This window comes from Argentina silus (genome assembly GCF_951799395.1).
Source record: "Argentina silus genome assembly, chromosome: X".
Classification (NCBI taxonomy): domain Eukaryota; kingdom Metazoa; phylum Chordata; class Actinopteri; order Argentiniformes; family Argentinidae; genus Argentina; species Argentina silus.
The window spans coordinates 38,814,210-38,828,883 of record NC_139653.1 but is presented as its reverse complement, the minus strand read 5'-3'; the positions used below and the strand labels follow the sequence as shown (position 1 = coordinate 38,828,883).

At 45.3% G+C, this 14,674-nt stretch overlaps 2 protein-coding genes across 2 annotated transcripts in view; both read right to left on the bottom strand.

Annotated features, from left to right (window-relative positions):
• Nucleotides 1-976: 976 nt before the first annotated feature.
• Nucleotides 977-2,955, bottom strand: LOC310822381 (putative coiled-coil domain-containing protein 195; the record flags this gene model as incomplete). The annotated part of the gene is made up of 3 exons (XM_083694719.1): nt 977-1,911; nt 2,174-2,432; nt 2,631-2,955. The coding sequence occupies 3 exons, from the start codon at nt 2,953-2,955 to the stop codon at nt 1,785-1,787; spliced, it is 711 nt and encodes a 236-aa protein (XP_083550845.1). The 3' UTR covers nt 977-1,784.
• A 2,602-nt stretch (nt 2,956-5,557) lies between these two features.
• The window catches only part of dock10 (dedicator of cytokinesis 10), a gene marked incomplete at its 5' end in the record, with an annotated part of 18,348 nt that continues 9,231 nt past the window's right edge, over nt 5,558-14,674 (bottom strand). The window contains 17 exons of the mRNA XM_083694718.1: nt 5,558-6,511; nt 6,764-6,902; nt 7,213-7,313; nt 7,514-7,704; nt 7,951-8,161; nt 8,440-8,586; nt 9,446-9,559; nt 9,708-9,830; nt 9,967-10,073; nt 10,585-10,689; nt 11,579-11,636; nt 12,047-12,262; nt 12,472-12,582; nt 12,750-12,932; nt 13,158-13,295; nt 13,510-13,625; nt 14,071-14,189. Coding sequence (XP_083550844.1) covers nt 6,464-6,511; nt 6,764-6,902; nt 7,213-7,313; nt 7,514-7,704; nt 7,951-8,161; nt 8,440-8,586; nt 9,446-9,559; nt 9,708-9,830; nt 9,967-10,073; nt 10,585-10,689; nt 11,579-11,636; nt 12,047-12,262; nt 12,472-12,582; nt 12,750-12,932; nt 13,158-13,295; nt 13,510-13,625; nt 14,071-14,189 — 2,227 coding nt within the window. The 3' untranslated portion in view covers nt 5,558-6,463. The remainder of the gene's footprint in view (nt 6,512-6,763; nt 6,903-7,212; nt 7,314-7,513; nt 7,705-7,950; nt 8,162-8,439; nt 8,587-9,445; nt 9,560-9,707; nt 9,831-9,966; nt 10,074-10,584; nt 10,690-11,578; nt 11,637-12,046; nt 12,263-12,471; nt 12,583-12,749; nt 12,933-13,157; nt 13,296-13,509; nt 13,626-14,070; nt 14,190-14,674) is intronic.

Genomic DNA, 14,674 nt, shown 5'->3' with positions numbered 1-14,674 from the left:
GAGATGGTTGTGCATCAAAATCCCAGCAGTTTCTGAAATACTCAGACCAGCCCGTCTGGCACCAACAACCATGCCACGTTCAAACTCACTTAAATCACCTTTCTTCCCCATCCTGATGCTCGGTTTGAACTTCAGCAGGTCGTCTTGACCATGTCTACATGCCTAAATGCATTGAGTTGCTGCCACGTGATTGGCTGATTAGATATTTGAGCAGTTGTACCTAATAAAGTGGCCAGTGAGTGTATGTACCAATTACAGACTGCCCCTTCAATGTAATCTGAAGCTTTACTGTGTGCTCTGAAATATGAGTATCATTCTGATTTTCATAACAATTTCCTGACTTTCTGATTTACTGAGCAATTAATTGGCTGGCTGGCTGGCTGACTGACTGACTGATTGACTGGCTGATTGACTCTACTGCTGAGTCAATATGGAGACAACCCTGGGATTCATAACTGACCTTCCGACTGACTGATTGACTGGCTGACTGACTGATTGACTGACTCATTGACTGGCTGGCTGACTGACTGACTGACTGACTGATTAATTGACTGGCTGACTGATTGACTGGCTGACTGACTCTCTACTGCTGAGCCAATATAGAGAAAACCCTTTCGCTGCTCACTGGTCTTCTATTCAGACTTTAGTGTGATGTGTACAAGTCCTGGCACACAGGAGGACTTGAATAATGTCATTGTCATTCATTTTGTTTCACTGTTCGGAGCACAGTGCCATATGTAGCTCAAAGTTGTATACAGTATAACTATTCATGTGATTTTGTTTTCTGAGTATTTGTATTGAAGCATATGATTGTGTTTGTAGAGCTTGTCAACTCGAACATGAGCTGACTAGCTGAAGATGAATGATCACCAAGCTGTACTAAAGAGGACATTTAATGGTGAACACGTAGTATATATAACATTCGATGAATAACACACAAAACATGCTTATTACTTATTACATTAATGATTGAATGGTAATGAAAATCTCACAGAAATTAGCAAATGAATAACCAAACCAGATTATTTTCTGTTGAACCAAATCTCATTATTAAATTAAATCAAAATGTCTGAAAATATTGCTCACAGTGGCTTTAATTGACAGAGATGAATATTAAAAACTGATTATATAGGCCTATTATTTACTAGTCTATGACTGATCATGACCTAGATGGAGGTAATGTCACACACGAGACCTAGTTTGTTTAGAGAAACAAACATCTGTGAATAAATTATGATCGTCACATCGTGCATGAGGCCGCATCTGAAACGGAGACAGCATAGTCACCAAGGGCCGTCACCGGCAGCGTCCGCGTGGCTCTGACCTGACACCGGGTTGAAGAGTCCGGAAATCCGATCCGCGCGAGAGGGTGGTCGGTTGCTCATCACCAATGACCGCGCATGGATTGCGTTAGCCGGATGGAAACAGAACCTGAAACCGGAGTTTGGAAGTCTGTGTGTGTGTGTGTGTGTGTGTGTGTGTGTGTGTCTGTGTGTGTGTGTGTGTGTGTGTGTGTGTGTGTGTGTGTGTGTGTGTGTGTGTGTGTGTGTGTGTGAGACCTTAAGACAAACTGCCGAATCTGACCTAGATAGTGTCTGTTGGTAGGCTATCACTTCTACAACTGACCTAGATGTCTGTTGGTAGGCTATATCACTTAGGCCTATTCTGCAATGGCCGGTTATAGCAACATTTCTGTCCCCCTTTTCAGTCTTGATATTCATACTTGAAACTAATGGGCTGGCTTTTCTCGATATCTCGCTACCCTAGGCCTAGTCATCTACAACTCAGGAATCCGTTTCCGCAATCGAGTCCAGTTCGTTGTTCTGGTCTGTCGGGTGGTTCGCTAGAACGGGCCGGTTGGTGTAAATGTCGTCCACGGGTAGGAGGAAGGTGACAGTTTTTACTTTGGTCCTGAAAAAAAGAGAGTTTAATTGTAAGCAAATCATATTCCTGTGAGAGAGGGCATAGTGGACTGTAGCCTCAGCTTACATTTGCATGTTATTCATTTAACAGGAGCTTATCTTATCTTTGCCTAAGTGAAACAACTACAGCAATCATCTCAGACTTTCTATAAGAATACGTGCTAGAAGCAGTCACAGTGCTAGAGAAAGGGAAGAAAAAGTTTTATTTATACTTTTTTGGATTGAGGAGAGAGAACACCTAGACAACACACCTGTTTTTGTGCACGTACTCCTGGAGGGAGCGCCTGTTGGTTAACTTTCCTTTGGCTGTTGTGCTGATCTCGTCTTGGGAAGAATTTCCGAAGATGGTCGAAGTATTTCCGTGGACTTGGCGGTACAGCCTACCCCAACTAGAGTTTTCTCCCGTCCCGTCGTCTCCGTCTTCCGGTGGCCTGTCCGTTTCCCCTCTATCCCTCAACACGGTCGGCATGTTGGAGGATATGGAGTACCGGCGGACCGTCATTAAGTTCTCTGTGAAATCAAGGACATTTCAGCTAAATGTTAAGGGCTGGGCGCTTGACACATTTATTGTCCAAAGTTGAAAGTAGCCTGTGAAAGTATTGAAAGATATCAATAGGATAAGCCTATAGGCCTACTAACTTTAATTTGGTACACAAACAAACACATGCAGTTATAACCGAGGGCTGGACCCTGGCTCTAGAACTTAACCCTTGTATTGCCCCTCGAGCGCTGGCGCGGACACGTTCCGCCGCAGGCTGATGTACGGGTTGACATCCACCCCGGTCCGGTGCTGTACTGCTGGTGACTCCGGGCTCGGTTTCCGTGGCTCGGTCCCAAAGGAAGTCTGACCGAGTTCCCCGCGCAGCGCCCGGTTTTCTGTCTCGAGCTTCTTTATGTCATTGCGCATCTCCATGATAACGTGCGCGAGGCTCCGGCTGCTCTCCATGGTGCTGAAGCTCCTTTGCCAAAACCACGGTTTGCCGTACACTGGCGCCTCGAGAGAGAGGAACTCGCTTTGCTGAGGTTTTAACATGCTCCTGCCTGTTCTATCTATCCCAGCGTCATCTATCTGTTCTATCTATCTCTTCCAGCCCCTGTCTGCGTCCCTCAATCTCAGTCTGGATCTTGTCCCCGGCAGATTTTGTCGCCTTTCACCACTTACCCACCTGACGGGGCTCAGGTGAGCAACACAGCCGATGTTTTATTAATGGCCACAGGGGTCGAGTTACAGTAAACGTATGGTTGAGAATGAACTATATCTTATTTGTGCACACAGGGACATGGGACAGGGAAAACATAGCACAGCAAATACAGTATTTGGCTCATATAATGCTATAGAGAATATATAAAACAGTCTTGGTTTGATACAAGGACACGTGTGTTAATCTGATCTGAAGGCCGCAAATTGTCCTAGATCTACCTTGCAAGCCCCAGAGTCCGACAGTGATAGCCTAGTGATCTCCCTCTCTCCCACGGCGCCTGAAATATTTATCCGATCTGTCAACAAACACATACAGCAAAGATAATATATGGTGGCAAAACAACCCCCTGACACGTTCTGCCTCTCTCTTTTATTGGATGAAATAACATAACGCCATGGATCGCACTGAGAAGGCCTGTGTTTTATATTTCGAAACGTTTTTCTTTCAATAGCCTATGGCTCAGAGTCAGAGCTTCTATTGGCTCGCGATCGGCTGGGGATAGGCTGAGGATACGGTAGACTATCATGATAAGTTAGGCAGGCCTATCTGTTACTGACCTAGGGACATGGGGCCAAATGTAACACTACACGACACTGCACGTGCAGAGAAAAACACAAATGTTCGTGGCTCACGTTGGACTAGGCCTACAACATCTGATGGGTCACCGGTATACGGAATTCAAAACGGGAACCCGGTATATGACAACTCTTTGTGGCTGTCACATTTTTACATGTCCAACCTTGATGTTAGCGTGGCTCTGTGTAAGCTTTAGCCTACACAATTTAAAAAATCTTTGTTGGGGGTGGGGTTGTCATACGGTCCTGTACTGTGAATATGCATGTCTCAGGTGCATAAAACCACGGGTCATGGGGTTAGCTCTATAATTACAGCGAGCCCACCAGAAAATACATACAAATGAGACAGGCTTTTGATAATGACAAGAAAACAAACCCCCGCAATAAACATCAAATAAAAGCACACAAAGGAGAAAATTACAGATAATTACACTGATATACATACTTTGTGAATGGCATATTCAGCAGTAATGTGGTCAGGTATTGTAATTTGGGTCACTGATGACAAGTTCGATCAATAGTCTGTAGGAACTAGATAGATTAGATTAGATTAGAATAGATAGCGAGGTAACCAGACCCCCTGGAGTTTCTGGGCCATTGGGCAGTAGAGCTACATGAGCCTGTCTGTCTGCGGGGGACAGAAACCCAATCACCTCCACTCAGGTCTACAACCGACAAGACGGGGAGGAGAGGGAGGAAGGGAGGGAGGAAGAGAGAGAGAGAGAGAGAGAGAGAGAGAGAGAGAGAGAGAGAGAGAGAGAGAGAGAGAGAGAGAGATAGAGATTCAAATAATATTCGATTTACCCACCATATCTGCCAAATGGGCAGATTGTATTTTTGGGTCTATTCCATTGGTTCAATTACACCAAGCAAGCTCAGTCAAGCACAGCTAGAATCCAGGTCTGCTGCTCAGACCCACTTCAGCTGTTGTCATGCATAGTGTTGCGGCACAAGGCTTAACATCAATAACTTAACAGTCCCTCTGTTCATCCCCTCTCCATACAGTAATTATAGTAGTGACATGGACATTTATGTGATTGCTCAATGTCACATACATGGCTAGTAATAGACACACTCAACATATTGCTTTCTGCTCTCAATGGGCCAGTGTACTTGGATGAAACAACTAGCCAAGTCCCAGTATGACAGTTTCATAATGAAGGCAGAGGGTCACGGCTAAGTTTAAAGGATGAATGTTTCAGAAGAAGCTCAGCTGGCAGACTGACACTGTGGCATCATCCTCTAAGAGAGATGGAATAGCAGCAGGGTTTTCGTTGATCTCATTACAGCTTCTCAACCCATCTGCTCACTATTGTTGTCTTCTTTCTAAGAACAAAGGTTCAGTACAAAGAAGGATTGTGATCACTCGTCTCCACTTCACAGGCACACACACGCAGGCACACACACACGTGGGCAGACACACCACACACACACACACTTCCTCTGATCTCTTGTCAACACTTATTGGGCAGGTAAAGAGCCTAACAATTATCTCTAATTACGCTGTCTGGCGCCCCCTCTCCTGGTCAACCAATAGGCTGTCGCCCCCTCTCCTGGTCAACCAATAGGCTGTCGCCCCTCTCCTGGATGACTGACAGAAAGGAAATGAGGTGCTATCTGATCACAGCTGGGGAAAAAACGCTGCCGGAGAACTCTAACCCTAACCCTAACCCTAACCAACCCTTCCATTAGATGGACGATGATGACAATGATCACCCTGCAACATACTGGACTGAGGCTAGATCAGAGATGAGGGGTTGAGAGTGTCTGAAGGATTGACCCTGCACACCACCACTCTGTCTCCACCAATCATTCAACATGATTTCATTTGTATTCAGATCTGGACAGATATCATCAATGGACATTAACAAAAATTTATTGAAATGTTATACATAAAACTTTAGTTTGTTCTTTTTTTTTAATTTAGCTAAACAAAAATTCATGTGTATTTTTTTTTTTATATAAAAAAGAAACATTTTAAATATTAATAATTCTTATTTACAATTTCCAAACAGTACAGGAAATAATAACAATAACAACGACATTATCAATCATAAAAATGTTATAAAACATAAAACTTTCCATTTGAAAATCTGTGAGCTGGGAATTCCAGAACGTTAGGATACAAAGTAGCGATGCGGAGCTGGTCTACATTCAAATAGGAACTGGGGTGCGTTCAACCAAACAGGCTGGGAGCTGACGGTTAATCAGACAAGACCTGTAGAGATCTACAGGACCACAGGTGGCAAACGTCTGCAGTAAGACGATATCAAACTGAAATATAGAAATACTGTGACCAGGCTGAAGACCAAATATCACTTAGGTGAACGCACCGCAAGCTCATTAAGGTCACTGTTTACTAAAGGGACAGGGCTGTGGAGAAAAGGCGCATGTTGCCTTGCGTTGTGTGTGTGTGTGTGTGTGTGTGTGTGTGTGTGTGTGTGTGTGTGTGTGTGTGCGTGTGCGTGCGTGCGTGTGTGTGTATGTGTGTTTATACAGTAAAAAGATGAGGCGGTCGGCAGAGTGCATACATGTATGGAGCTTTAAAAACAAACATTGTAACATGACAGCAGCCTGGCCTACTGAACGTCATCATAGGGACTACAGACTACAACAACCACGTCTACATACTCCACTTCCCATAATTCCCAGTTTCAATCCACACCCTGGTGCTTTCTCCAGGATGACTTTATTGATGAGGAGCCATTTTGGGGCAGCATGCCCCCCTGGGAACTGGCTGTTTCCAGCATACCCTATTTGCTGCTCAGAGGGCACTGTGTCGTTCTGTTCCGGGTGGTCTTGGGTGAGGGATCTTGAGAAAGAGAGTGAGATTAATGAAAAAGTGTGACAGAGGAAACAAGAGGGTCTGCAGGTTGGAGGTTAACATATTATATGGTTAGAATATTAAATACCATTGAGACTGATGTTTAGAAAGACGTTGATTAGTACAAGATTGATGGTTATAGAAAACAGTGTTTCTACAGTAGAATGAAGAGTATACAATAGAGGTATGGTTCTAGAGTAGAGAAGGGTTTTGTTGTTCTACAGCGAGCTGCTTACGTACCTGCTGGTTGGTGACAGTAGCCAGTTCAGTCAGCATGTCTCGGTAGTGAGCTCGCATCTCCTCCTGGTACTCCACCTGGTCCTCCTTTATCAGCCGCTCATTCACATCCAGCGCCTGGCCACATGCCTCCGCAAACTGCCTGTAAGGGGAGACACTGAGCATTACTGCCTGTAAGGAGAGACACTGAGCATTACTGCGTGTAGGGGGAGACAGTGAGCATTACTGCCTCTAGGGGGAGACACTGAGCTTTACTGCGTGTAGGGGGAGACAGTGAGCTTTACTGCCTCTAGGGGGAGACACTGAGCTTTACTGCGTGTAGGGGGAGACACTGAGCTTTACTGCGTGTAGGGGGAGACAGTGAGCTTTACTGCCTCTAGGGGGAGACACTGAGCTTTACTGCCTCTAAAGGTTGTAGTCCTAGTATGTTATGAGGGAGTTGTGATGAATACCTGAATATCTCCTTGAGTAGTTTGACCTGGTTGTCAGGGTATTTCTTGGCGTTTCTCTCCTCCAGGAAGGCACGGGCATATGCCATGGGTCCAGCATTCACCTGGCAGGGAGGACAGGTTGGTTACTCTTGGTTGCAGACTCATCACTCGGACTTTGCAGACTCAGACTACATCACTACATCAGTACAACATTACATCACTACATCAGTACAACATTACATCACTACATCAGTACAACAACATTACTGTTGGCAATCAGTGCCAGGGGTGTTAGTTCACGTGCGTGTGTGTTTGTGTGTACCTTAACACTAACACTTCCTTGAAGTTTGAGCTGTAGCCTGATCATGTCCACCTCGTCCATGTTACAGAGCTGGTTGAGTTCAGACACCTTACGGGACATCTCATCTATGGCCACCTCTATCGGGTTCATCTCCACACTCTGCTGCTCAACCACCTGGATACGCTTCTTCAGGTACGGGAAAGAGGAACTCGCTGGGGGAGCAGGGTGTGGGGGTGGTTGGTTATATGAAACAATTACTGTTGGGGGTGTCACTTTTCAATCTTGCAAGCAAACCAAAATAACAGAAAATATTTTAGCTTTGTTATACTGGTCAGTAGAGATATACTGACTGTATATCAGAGATTTAAGAGGAGTCCACTGGGGGGGTCAGTATACTGGTTAGACTGCTCTTCTGGTATATGTACTGGTCAGTGTACTAGATATGCTGGTATACGTACTGGTCAGTATGGTGCGTCTCTTGCACTGCTCTTCTACGTCTCCATGTTTCTTCCCTGACAACGTGAATGGAGTCTCGAACACGAAGCGTCTGATGTTGTGATGTCGCTCAAAGTCCGTCCTCTTGTCCTGTTGCTCCTTGTCATCAAAGTAGGGCACTACGTAGGTCACCTGGATGTAGGCGTACTTGGGGTCCAGATCCTTGGGGTTCACCTGGACAGGTATCACATGACATCATCATGACTTCATCAGTCTACAATCAACAAGTCTGATTATCATGTCTACAACAGTCATGAGGTCAGTGTTGATCTATGTTCCAGTGGTCAACATAGTCTATATACTGTATACTTTACTATTGTTGCATTCCAGTGGTCAACACTGCTGATAGCAGTCTACATAAGGCACTACTGTTATGTTCCAACTATTGTTGTACTATCAGTTTGATATACAGGGGATCTATATTGGGATACCGTACAAAGGTTCCGACTCACCTTGTTGGAGTCCTGGATCATCTTGACGTTGTCGGCTCCAAATTTGTCAGAGTAGAGCTTCAACAACCTCTGGGATATCTCTGACAGACCTGTCAGCTTGGGCTCTTTGTAGATAAACTCCTTACTCTCCTCTTCCTCAAAGAAACCCTGTCACAACACTATGAATGAGAGACTGTGTGTGTGTGTGTGTGTGTGTGTGTGTGTGTGTGTGTGTGTGTGTGTGTGTGTGTGTGTGTGTGTGTGTGTGTGTGTGTGCGTGTGTGACTGGTGTACAGTAGGTAACTATTGGGTACTGTGTGAATAGTGAGTGTCTGTGTCTTTTGTTTTCGGACTGTGGCCTTCTAATGAATACGTCTATTGTTTTTTAGTGTTCTGAAGCATCTGGTCTCCATCGCCCACTAGTGGTGTTGCAGTGTTACCACAGACACATATTGTCAGATTGTTAAAACAGAGTTTTGATTAAATATACACTGAGAAGATGCCAACGTTACACTCTGGGTGAAGCTGGGGCCAGGGGTCATTCTCAAAGCACCATGGGCAAAAAGTGAGTGGGTTATCTATCATATACCAGTGGTACCAGTGATACCAGAGGTATCATACAAACATATATCAATATGTATGCAGAGCAGACATGTTGTCATGGTGACATATTAGTAAAGTTATTAGTAAAGGGGGCAGGAGAGAGAGTGCTAGGAAAGAAAAAGATGACAAACAAAAAAAAGAGAAAACTTACCGCAGCCTTGATATAAAACCAAAAGGAAGAAAAGAGCAGACGGAGGAATCAAAGAGACTAAAAAGATGAATCTGAAAACTAGAGTAGCCCTGATACAACTCCACCACTATCTCTCCTAGTCTAATCCTGATCCACTCCTACTGAGAGATGAGACAAAAAGGATTCTGCCCCTTTAAAGCCAAGCCCAACCAGTTTAGTGTATGTGAGCTGTAGCGTGTATGTGAGTTGTGTAGGTTTGTCATGTATATGTAGGCCTGTATTTGGAACACTCACCTGGCCGTAGAAGGCCACCCTGTAATATCGACCAAACAGACGCTTCTCACAGTTCACCACCTCGGTCACCTTCAGGTAGGAACGATGGATGTCATAGTAGAGCTCTGACAACCTCTGTAGGTCACACAAACACAACCACACACACACACACACACACACACACACACACACACACACACACACACACACACAGTCAGTCAGTCAGTCAAAACAGCCACCATCTTCCGCAGTGACCAGGGAAACAGAAAATAACGTTAATTACCTTAAAGTCCCGCCTCTTCTCAAAGACGGCAATGACAGGCTTGTTGATGTCGGCGATGAGCTCGTGTCTCTCTGACTTCCACAGGTAGTCTACACACAGCTCCAACTGCTCTACAAGAGTGTCCTAAACACACAGACAATTAGTCTACACACAGCTCCAAGTCAGCTGTGTGTGTATGTGTGTGTGTGTGTGTGTGTGTGTGTGTGTGTGTGTGTGTGTGTGTGTGTGTGAGTGTGGGATGGGGATGGGGACTCAGTACCTCAGTGTAAGGGGTGTCCTGTGTCCCTGAATCTTCCTTCATGGCGCCCTCCTCCTTCACATTGGGGCTGATACACATGAATGCCGCCCAGCCCATGGAGAAGGATGCTGAGGTCACACACAGGAAGTGCCACCATAGTCAGTTAGTAGGCAGCTCAAAGGTCATGCATTTTGTGAAGACGGTAACATTACATTCCTTAAAAACTGATTGTATGAAACTATAATATTTTTTATGTTACTATGTTTTATCAAAACAACAAAATGCAAAAGTGCATTATGGTCTATAGCTATCAATTTCTCTGTCAAATTAGGCTTGTCATTACACTATCACTTCAGTGGTTGGTAATTCTGTTTATTTGTCAAACAGGCGCAGATACTGCCAAAGACTTCAAGAAATGTAATCTCCGACGCCTCAAGCCAGCATGCACATAAAAGCTGTGCTGCTCTACAACCACTAACACCCTTTTCACATTGAAGTCAATGAACCCACTGGGAAAAACACAATACAACTTAATCATCCAATATGTATAACTTCACCTGGTACCCATGAACACACATACAATACACAGGATACACTCCACCCCATCTCTCACCCACAGCCCTCCCCAGGCCCACTCACTGTCTGTATCTCGGGGGGTTAGTATAGGGGCGGGGCTACAGTTAAACACACTGGCCCCCTCTGGACACACACGAGACCCCCTGGCCTGGTCAGCTCTCCAGTAGCCTGTTATAGGAGGAGGGAGGAGCAGGAGGGAGAAAGGAGGAGGAGGAGGAGAATGAGGAGGAGAGAGGATGAGGAGGAGGAGGGAGGAGGGAGGAAGGAGGAGGGAGCAGGATGATGAGGAGGAGGAGGGAGGAGAGAGGAAGAAGAGGAGGGAGGAAGGAGGCGGTGGGAGGCAGGAGGGAGGAGGGAGATAGGAGGAGGAGAAGAAGTAGCACGAGCGAAGATGAGGAGGAAGAGGGAAGAAGGAAGGAGAAGGAAAAGAGGGTGGGGGAGGGGGAGAAGGAGGAGGAAGAGGGAGGGGGAGGAGGAAGAGGAGGAGGACGGATTGATTGATTGATTTACACAATTTACCACCACTGCCTTCTGCCTTTTCACTGTATAACAATCTAGGGAGTCAACTGTATAGACATGCTGTCACATGAAGAGACAGGAAAAGAGAGACATGATGCTCTATAAGCCAGCCAACACACACTGGCAAGCACACGTGCAGAGAGAAACACTGTGTACCCATGTCAAAGTGCAGAGTGAATCTCACTCCCAATTTGTTTCAATAAGTGCAGCATGTGACAGACTAACACACACGCAAACACAAGCATGCATGCATGCATGTACGCACGCACACACACAGCAAAAAGATTAGGCAAAGATTAAGAACAAAGACAAGTCCTGATGATGTCACACATGCTGTCAGCCATCATTGGTAGAGGCTGTCCTGAAGGCTTAGAGAGTTTATGGGTCTCCACACATTACAGCATATACACACACACACACACACACACACACACACACACACACACACACACACACACACACACACACACACACACACACACACAAGCGGAGAGAAGATGCAGCGATGCTTTAAGGACCACAGGGTGGCACCACTCACCTCTCCTCTTAAGGGACTCAGCAATCAGGGCTGAGATGTGGATGTAGCACATAGCCGCCTGGGGGACAGACAGAGAGAGAGGGAGAGAGATAGATAGATAGATAGATAGATAGATAGATAGATAGATAGATAGATAGATAGATAGATAGATAGATAGATAGGTAGATAGATAGATAGATAGATAGATAGATAGATAGATAGATAGATAGATAGGTAGATAGATAGAGAGAGAGAGAGAGAGAAAGAGAGAGAGAGAGAGAAATTGAAACAAAAATAACAGAACAAAAAGATAAAAGTGAAAATCCAAATCCTATTTGGGGAAAATCACACTGCTCTATCTATCTATCTATCTATCTATCTATCTATCTATCTATCTATCTATCTATCTATCTATCTATCTATCTATCTATCTATCTATCTAACCATGCCCCTATGTCTGTCCTCCAAATATGCCTGTGCCTGTCATACCTCGGAGAGGTCCCCATTGCGGACGTGTATCTTGGCCATGCTCTCCAGCCAGGTGCGTCGAAGCTCAGGCGTGCTGGCATATGAGTTGGCCAGGCTATACTGGAGGTCCACCAGCATCTCTGGGTCCTTCTCGTGTTCCTTCATCTGAGCCGTGGCCATCAGAACCGTACGGATTCGCTTGGTTAGGTCCTTCACCTCGGCAGGGAACGCTGTGTTCTAGGACACATGATGGGAATATCACACGTCAAACTCACTACCACAACATTTAGGTTTCCAATGTATAATTTGATGCTATAAAAAAATGTTCTTCCTACTATTTGTAGGCTTCTATTTTGTTGTTCTATGTTGTCTGCAACTGTGTGTGTTGCTATTTTGGCTAGGTATCTCTTTAGTTCTAGAGGTAATAGTTGGTTCTCAGCTCTCACCCTAAGGGGTGCGTCTCCGTTTGCGAAGTTGTTGATGATGGCCAGAGACTGTTGGAAGCGAGAGCCCCCGATCCCTGCATCTGCTATCAGCTGACTCACCGCCTTGATCAGCTGGACAGGAGGACCGGAGGAGTGGAGGAACAGTGAGGAAAGGAAAGAAGAGGTCATACTCGTGCGCTCGCACGCACACACGCACCCACGCTCGCACACACACACACACACACACACACACACACACACACACACACACACACACACACACACACACACACACTGACCTGCAGGTGAGAGCGGACTATGGACTTGCCCTTGGTGAACTCAAAGTTCTTCCTCATGAACACGTAGAGCAGAGCAGAAGCTTCAGTCTGAGTGCTGCTGGAACGGTGGTTACAACACTTCAATATCTCATAACACAGACTTCCACACAGGTCTGCTTTACCGAGGAAGAATGCAGAGGGGAACTAGAGAGAGGAGATAAATAGATAATAGATAGATAGATAGAGAGAAAGAAAGAGAGAAAGAAGGATAAATAAAGAGAGAGAAAGAGAGCTTTTAGTATCAGTAATGTGGTGAAAGGTCATCTAGTGTCCATGAAGAGTGTGTGTGTGTGTGTGTGTGTGTGTGTGGTGTGTGTGTGTGTGTGTGTGTGTGTGTGTGTGTGTATGTGTGTGTGTGTGTGTAGACACCTTCTGTATAAAGAGCCTCAAGGCAGCAAACACATGAGTGAGAGTGGCTGTTGATTGGTTGATCTGGAAAAATAGCAGGTAGGTGTCAAAGACTTTCTTCATCAGTGGGTTCTGACCCTCGTCATGTAGGAGCTGTTTCTGTAGTGAAGACAACACAAACACACACATATCACTAACAAACCACACACATTACAAACCAGATCAAATCAAACTTTATTTATAGCATATTTCATAAATGGATGCAGTAAAATGCAGTTTACAGGAAAAATAAATAAAACAGCTATGTTATATGTTCAATAAAAAAACAAACACCTAGTGTAGCATTGTTGGTGTAGCTGGGTAGTTGTCTTACCTTGTGGTGTTGTGTGAAGAGTCCCAGGACATCCAGCACTGTTAAAGCCACCTCAGTAGAAAGGTTTGCCTCAATGTCTGTAGGGCTGAGAGTGTCCCCCTCTGGGATGGACCCATCTGATGGTGGGGGGCAGAGAACAGATAATACAGCTACCAACAACATGCACACTCATACTCACACTCACACACTCACACACTCACACACTCACACTCACACACTCACACACTCACATTCACACTTACACTTACACACTCACACACACTCACACACACACACACACACACACACACACACAACACACACTCACACACACACACACACACACACACACACACACACACACACACACACACACACACACACACACACACACACAGAGACACACACACACACACTATCACACACTATCAGACACTATATCACAGCACTGCCAGACCAAAAATTACCCCAATCAGGCTGGATAGACTACAAACCTACTCAACAGTGAATGGGAGTCATACCTGTCCCCATCATGTGCAGCAGTTTGAGGTTGGTGTGTGTGTATGTGTGTGTGTGTGTTACCTGTTTCCATCATGTGCAGCAGCTTGGGATTGTTCAGGGCATTTTTGGTCCTGATGATGGGCATGGTCTGGGAACGGGCATGGCGATGGGTGTGACCATCCTGTCCCCCAGACAACATCCTAAGGGGGGCGAGCGAGGGCAATAGGTTATAGAGTAGATGCCCTATATACATCCAGTGGTTCTATACACTGAAGGTGTGAATATCTAAGAGAGCTACAACACACACTGTAGTTAAAGTTGTTCTGCTTCTAGTTCTATACCACATAGTAATAGGACTTGTTGTTGTTAGACTTCTTGTTACACTGGGGGATACAGACAGACTAGTCAATCACATGGGGGTACAAAGACACAGACTAGCCAATAACGGAGCACCACACGTATGGTACAGGTGCATGCAGGAAAAACAGAGCTGCTATACTTGGTCACATGACCACTGACAGTGTAACCATGGAGATGTTCATGGTTGCACTGTTAAGGCCAAAATCAAGACAAGACTAATGATTGGAAATGATGAACTACTCTCCCAACAAACAGGTGGTAGGCTAACTACACTACCTATAGATCCTCCTGTAGTCTGCCTGTAGGTCCTACTATTTAGCCCAGG